General features: G+C 47.0%; 1 protein-coding gene across 1 annotated transcript in view; it reads right to left on the reverse strand.

Annotated features, from left to right (window-relative positions):
• Positions 1-213: 213 nt before the first annotated feature.
• Positions 214-7,500, reverse strand: part of LOC306781198 (uncharacterized protein) — a gene marked incomplete at both ends in the record, with an annotated part of 31,788 nt that continues 24,501 nt past the window's right edge. The window contains one exon of the mRNA XM_079273941.1: positions 214-295. Coding sequence (XP_079130067.1) covers positions 214-295 — 82 coding nt within the window. The remainder of the gene's footprint in view (positions 296-7,500) is intronic.

A 7,500-nucleotide genomic window follows, 5' to 3' on the forward strand; every position in this document is an offset into this window, starting at 1 on the left:
TGACTCAACATGAACAACCTTCCTCTTCTGCTGTCGGCTCATCGCTGCTTCAATGATTTAAACTCGGTTTCTTTGTGGCTCCGTTCCTCGACAGAGATCGGTTCTGCTGATACTTCCTGTCAGGATGTCTGTGCACCCGCCAGCAGTCTACACAACACAGAGCTGTAAAGCTGATGCAGGTGCTCTGCGGCCTGAAGCCGACAGCCGCGGTGTTCACGGACTCTGCGGTGCTGCTGGAGTCCGGAGAGCGGGGCCATGCGTCTCTCTGTCGATGGCATTGACGGCTTCGGGGCCGCTGGGAGCCCAAAGAGAAAATCAACACTCCACAGCAAACAGGATTTATGTCCAGAAGGTGTTTCCTAACTCAACTGGAAGGCTGAAGTATCGGGTTCGGAGCTGTTCTGTGATGACTTCTCTTTAGGGTCGATGGTGGCGGCTCTCAGTCGGTTGTTAGTCTCCTGCAGGAAAACTGCTGAATGATCATATCTTAAACTTCTTAAGGCTCCAAACATACAAACTGCAGAGAATATGTGGAGGGTATGTACAGACACCTCCAGCTTTGTTTGGGATTATCTCTGACTGAACATCTGGCAGCGTCTTTCCTGCCAACAGTCCACATCGCTTTCTCTTATCCGTGACCATGAAACTCTTTTTGAACCCAAACAGGAGGTTTCCTGAACATTTACCAAGTATTTCACATCCCAACACCTAACCAAGTAATGACCATAGCGCTGATCAAGGAATCATTTGTTTGTGATTTGTAAGAACTTTGGAAGCCGCTGTTCAGATCAGAAAGCACAGACGTGCTGCAGGTTGTTAAAGTGAGAGTTGACGGATTGTTTGAAGGCCTTTTACACATCCGGGCATTTTCTTTTTGAATGATTTATTTGCCTGTCAATACATTGTTGGACCTGTTTTATTTTGTTAATGAATACTTCCGCTCAGAACACAAATATTATGCAGCGAAATTTCAATATGTATGCAATCGATTTTTTTCTGAGCTTTGTACCGCCGATAAAATCATCAACCAATCACGTTGTGCAGAACGCTTTGAGTTGCGTCTGTTATATTTGCAGGCGAGTATTTCGCATGTTCGTGCAGTTCATTTGTCAAACTCCCCGTGTTGTTTACAGCCCTTCAGAGGACTCCATCCTCCACAGCACCCACCACAGACGACATCCTCATTCATAATGAGCATTTAGCAGCTAAATAGAACTGGTGGAGACCAAAAACAGAGCTAAAAGAAACAGAATGTTAAACTTTAAAGACTCCCGATAAATCCTCACGCTGCTCTGGAACTTTGCCACCAAGTTATCAGCACATCAACAACAAATCGACCTAAAAGCTGATGATTTGTCCGTGTTGTGTCGCAGATTTGCTCCTCGTGGTCCAAACTGAGGCAGAAACATGTTCAGGCAAGATGAACATGTTTCAACTTGAAGCATGTGCATGACACAGTGAGGGAGCAGAGTTCTCAAACATCAGCAGCAATCGAACGGGTAAGACGACCCGTTACCGGCTCTCGTGACCCGGAGTCTGTGAGTGAAGTACACGGATCTCACAATCCTTACAAAACAAAGCAATGCACTCATTCGTTTTGAATATTTCTTGAGAAGGGACATGTGACCTGATGGGAAGCGCACATTTTTACAACGGTTCTTTTCACCATAAAAGCCAAACAGGATGTTAGCTTTATGCTTCCTATATGACTTTGTTAATCTGACGGACGTGAAATTAGAGCGAGGAGCGACGGTACGCTGATAAAAGCACAACACGCAGTGTCCGCTGGCAGAGCTGCTGCTGAATGCACTTCTCTGTCTTTGTTGTGAAATACAGAGTTCACGACAGACAGACGAGACCAAAACAGGCTTGTCCTCGTGTAAAGACCTGTCTCGTCCAGGCTGCAGGCTTTTGGGTCAAACGGATTTGTTTCTTATGAAAGTGGTCACTTTATAATACAGCAATCCAATCCAATGCAACAGCTCTGCCATAACATCCAGCTGTATGCTGTCGTTCATCCATTAATTCAGTTATGAGTGTTAGCATTGAGGTCATACTCGGACGTGTTTCATTGGATTGCATTCGATGGTGCAGGTGTAGCTCGTTAATGTGGGGCAGAACGTTCACAGTGACTTTGAGAGGGATTTGTGCCGCGGTTATCCGAACGCCTTCCATCAGAGCAAAGTGTTGGATGGACGTCTGGATCCACGTGTTGGTGGATCTTTGCTCCTCCAGAGAATCACTGCAGCTGACTGCAGAGAAAACAGACTCCTGAGTGAATAACTGAGTCTGTCGTTGGTTTAATGTGCAAACGCCTCGAGGCTGCAGCAGCTGGACTACTGCTTTCCCAGGATGCTTCACTGCTCAAAGACCCAGCAGGGCTGAGTGTGTGTGTGTTTAGTCGCTTGGGCATATTTCCAGATGGCACCAATCCTCAACTGACCTGTTGGTCTGAGCCACACACACACACACACACACACACACACACACACACACACAGGTTTGTATTGTGGAGACCCTTATTGACATATCTACCTAAACCCTGAAACCTTAAGAGGGACTATTTCCAGTGTTCTTGTTGCTGGTAGTTAGCCTGTTAGCTGCTCGGTTGCTAACGGAAAAAACAAGTGTCTGGATATTTCAAAAGACGTATTTGGGCCGTTTTATAACTGTTTATAATGCCAGACCGTCCTGGTGGTGAAAGTGTTAAATGTTTCTCCACGTCTCTCTGTCTGCAGTAAACTAACTGAGATGAAGCTCAGAGACGACTAGATCCATTCAGATTGTGATGCCACAAGTTTAAATATTTAGAAGTCTTGCAGAACTCTGCAGAGCTGAAAACATGTCAGACTCTGAGTTCTGTCAGAGGCATTAAAAAAAAGCCGCTTGTTTACAGTGCAGAATGAAACTCAGTCAGTTCCTGACGTCTATAGGGTGACGTACGGTGAGGTACGGTGAGGTACGGTGAGGTACGCTGACGTACGGTGAGGTACGGTGAGGTACGCTGACGTACGGTGAGGTACGGTGAGGTACGCTGACGTACGGTGAGGTACGGTGACGTACGCTGACGTGAGGTACGCTGAGGTACGGTGAGGTACGGTGACGTACGCTGACGTACGCTGAGGTACGGTGAGGTACGGTGAGGTACGCTGACGTACGCTGACGTGAGGTACGCTGAGGTACGGTGAGGTACGGTGAGGTACGCTGACGTACGCTGACGTGAGGTACGCTGAGGTACGGTGAGGTACGGTGAGGTACGCTGAGGTACGGTGAGGTACGGTGAGGTACGCTGACGTACGCTGACGTGAGGTACGCTGAGGTACGGTGAGGTACGGTGAGGTACGCTGACGTACGGTGAGGTACGGTGACGTACGCTGACGTGAGGTACGCTGAGGTACGGTGAGGTACGGTGACGTACGCTGACGTACGCTGAGGTACGGTGAGGTACGGTGAGGTACGCTGACGTACGGTGAGGTACGGTGACGTACGCTGACGTGAGGTACGCTGAGGTACGGTGAGGTACGGTGAGGTACGGTGACGTACGCTGAGGTACGGTGAGGTACGGTGAGGTACGCTGACGTACGGTGAGGTACGGTGACGTACGCTGACGTGAGGTACGCTGAGGTACGGTGAGGTACGGTGACGTACGCTGACGTACGCTGAGGTACGGTGAGGTACGGTGAGGTACGCTGACGTACGCTGACGTGAGGTACGCTGAGGTACGGTGAGGTACGGTGACGTACGCTGACGTACGGTGAGGTACGGTGAGGTACGCTGACGTACGGTGAGGTACACTGACGTACGGTGAGGTACGGTGAGGTACGCTGAGGTACGGTGAGGTACGGTGACGTACGCTGAGGTACGGTGAGGTACGGTGACGTACGCTGACGTACGGTGAGGTACGGTGAGGTACGCTGATGTACGGTGAGGTACGCTGACGTACGGTGAGGTACGGTGAGGTACGCTGACGTACGGTGAGGTACGGTGAGGTACGGTGAGGTACGCTGACGTGAGGTACGGTGAGGTACGCTGACGTACGGTGACGTGAGGTACGGTGAGGTACGGTGAGGTACGCTGAAGTACGGTGAGGTACGGTGAGGTACGCTGACGTACGGTGAGGTACGGTGAGGTACGGTGACGTACGCTGACGTGAGGTACGGTGAGGTACGGTGACGTACGCTGACGTGAGGTACGGTGAGGTACGGTGAGGTACGCTGACGTACGCTGACGTACGGTGAGGTACGGTGAGGTACGCTGATGTACGGTGAGGTACGGTGAGGTACGGTGACGTACGCTGACGTGAGGTACGGTGAGGTACGGTGACGTACGCTGACGTGAGGTACGGTGAGGTACGGTGAGGTACGCTGACGTACGGTGAGGTACGGTGAGGTACGCTGATGTACGGTGAGGTACGGTGAGGTACGGTGACGTACGCTGACGTGAGGTACGGTGAGGTACGGTGAGGTACGCTGACGTACGGTGAGGTACGGTGAGGTACGCTGACGTACGGTGAGGTACGCTGAGGTACGCTGATGTACGGTGAGGTACGCTGAGGTACGGTGACGGATTAGGATGCTCTCAAGAAGCCGGTAATTCACAAATATTTGAATATTTAATTATTTAGAGTGAACAGCTTATTTTAACTGTATTATGGTGAACAGACAACCTGACACACATCTGTAATACACATCTCGGATCAAAATCAGTTTAAAAACCCGAACCACAGACTGTAAGAAGAAGTGGACGTCACATGTTGGTTTGTGGACTGATGTTATGAAACCTCGAGTTTAACGATTTCGGCGTCGCCATCTTGGCTTCTTTGCAACCAGTGAACAGGAAGTGACCATATCTGGACTGAGGAGTGACGTAGAGACGCCGTATACGTCTCTGGTAGAGACCTGTCAATCAGCATGTAGCCCCGCCCTAAAGCATCCCCTGCTTTATGGTCTGTGTGACTCTAAATGGACCATAATGTACTAAATGAACATCATGCTGTATTGAAGAATACTTGAAACTAGAGATTGAGACATAAACTCATGTTTACAATGTTTACTGAGGTAATAAATCAAGAGAGAAGTAGAGTCATTTTCTATAGACTTCTATACAACCAGAGGAGTCGCCCCCTGGTGGACACTAGAGAGAATGCAGGTTAAAGACATGAAGCTTTGACTTGACTGGAAGAACCGGAGGTTAGCTAGTTAGCTTCCTGTAGCGCTTGCTATCATGCTTGGTAGCTATTCATGTCGCTAGCTTACTGGAGGAAATCCAAGTCTGACCGCTTGCTTCGGGGGTTTGTGGCGGAGGGTTACTTTATTAACAGAAAAATAAGTGATTATCAACTGTAGACATAGATACTGGTATTGGTTAAGCTATTGGAGTGAGTCCAAAACTACAGCTTTGATCAATTTTAATGAGATTTTCTCAAATCTGAAACTTACTTAAACTTTTGGGGTGCAAACATTTTTATTTTTTATACATTCCTTTCAAGCTTAACATCAGATTCCGCCATTGTGCAGATGACACACAAGTATATACATTTCTTCTACTGCTTGTCTCACGTCTATATTTAATGTGTCAAAGGGCTTTAAAACTAAATGTATCACTTTGAGGTCAAACAAACTATCTGAGGAACTTTGCACCACTTCTAAAGGGCGAAACAGTCAACACATTTGGGCTCTGTCTTCTTCTCTGTGTTGACCACACATGATGCCTTTATGAACCATTGGAATAGATTGTTAAAGGTCTTTACAAAACTTCAAATACGCGCCGTAAAATGATCGATGTATCGGACTTTTATTGTGAAAGGTAAGAACAGATGGAGTGGATCTGGTCCGTGCTGCTTCTGTCAGGCTGTTTCATTAATATTGCTGCAACTCAGCCTGTTGTGCAAAAAGTGATTGATTGATGCCTTTAAACGCAGTGCAAAAGCTCAAAAATATCAACCTCATTCAGAAAAAAAACATGTTCTTCACTTTTTCACGGCAGTCATTCACATTCTGTTTCAAAGTTTTCTGATGAAAAACACAGTTCGTAAAAATGTAGACGTGTGAATTAATCGCATGACAACGGCCTTAAGAAAGTCCGTAAGCTGCAATATGAATACATCTGAATGTGATTCTGTAGTTTGAGTTGATTAGCATTGGCGATGAAGAGACGGATGTGATGTATTTCACAGTTTGCTGGTATTTAACGGTCTGTTGTTTTTCAGACTGGTTTGTCTACGAGTCTGTTCTCTGTCAGTAGATTCCCTCCGAACACAAACTGCTACCTGCTGAAGCTGTAAACCTGTTGAACAAGTAGAACCTCACTTACATGCAGTCTGATCGAATTTAACCGATTCAAATTCACCGTTTAACTGGTCAGTGTGCGTTGGAGTGTTGAGGAATGGTTGATGGAGATTTGGCCTGATGCGGTTTGGGGGAGGCTTAGCTGAGGATCCACTGCGGCTCCCGGGCCTTGCAGACCCCCGATGTCCATGGGATAGGAGCATGATGACTATGGGGGGAGATAACCATTAACAAGAGGGAGGGAGGGTGGGGTGCAGGAAACGCGAGCGAGCCGAGGCTTAGAGTGGGGAGGTATTTATAGGAGTGTGGCCGGAAGTGGGCGAGTGGCTGAGGTGTGGTCCTGCTCCTGAAATTCAGCTAAGTTTTATCTCCAATTATAATTTTAACATATTTACGAAACAATAGTTTTGTCCAGAAACATCAACATTCAACAATTTGTGGTTCTACAGAAATGAACGGCAACATTTTGTCTGACATCTGTGTTGGAAAGTGACTTGAAACTTTAAACCAGTGCCGATGACAGAACAGCTCTTTAAATACGTTCTTGACTTTTAGTGACTTACTGTTTGTGTGTAATGATGATGTCTTTCTCTGGTTCAGGGACGTGAAGGTGAACGGTGTGCAGATTTGAGTTTGTTCACTCCTACCATGTTAGCCGTGTAGCTGATGCTAGCTAGCCATATGCAGATATCAGGCTGATGTAGAGACACAAACAGCAGATGAATAAGTGAGCAGAACTTCTGCATTGACCTCTGCGGGAACTCATTATAAAAGTGGCTGCGCTGCACTTCATCTCCATCATCCAGTACTGACAGTCAATAACTGCACACATGCATGAACCTCAACCGCAGCGCTGCAGCTTTATCATCACTTCTGCCCAACAGTTTTGCACATTTAGCCCCTGAAATGTAAAAAAATGTATTACGTTGTTAAAATGTGATGTTTTTAATCTTTTTGCGTATTGCAGGAAAATGAATCCGTAAGAAGCTAGAATCATCATGAACGCTGAGCCATCAGTTTGTTTCTCCGTCCACATTTCATTCAATCTCTCTGCAGCGGCTTGAGATAAAGCTGCTGATTACAGCACATTCTCAGACATTTCACAACTTCTGTCTCATGACTAAACCGTCCTTTGTGTAAAAGTGATGAAGTCTAGACTTTAGTTTTTGAACACTGTTGTCTTAAATGTCATCAAGCATGAAACTAAAGTCTC

This window comes from Melanostigma gelatinosum, assembly GCF_949748355.1.
Source record: "Melanostigma gelatinosum genome assembly, chromosome: 8".
NCBI lineage: Eukaryota > Metazoa > Chordata > Actinopteri > Perciformes > Zoarcidae > Melanostigma > Melanostigma gelatinosum.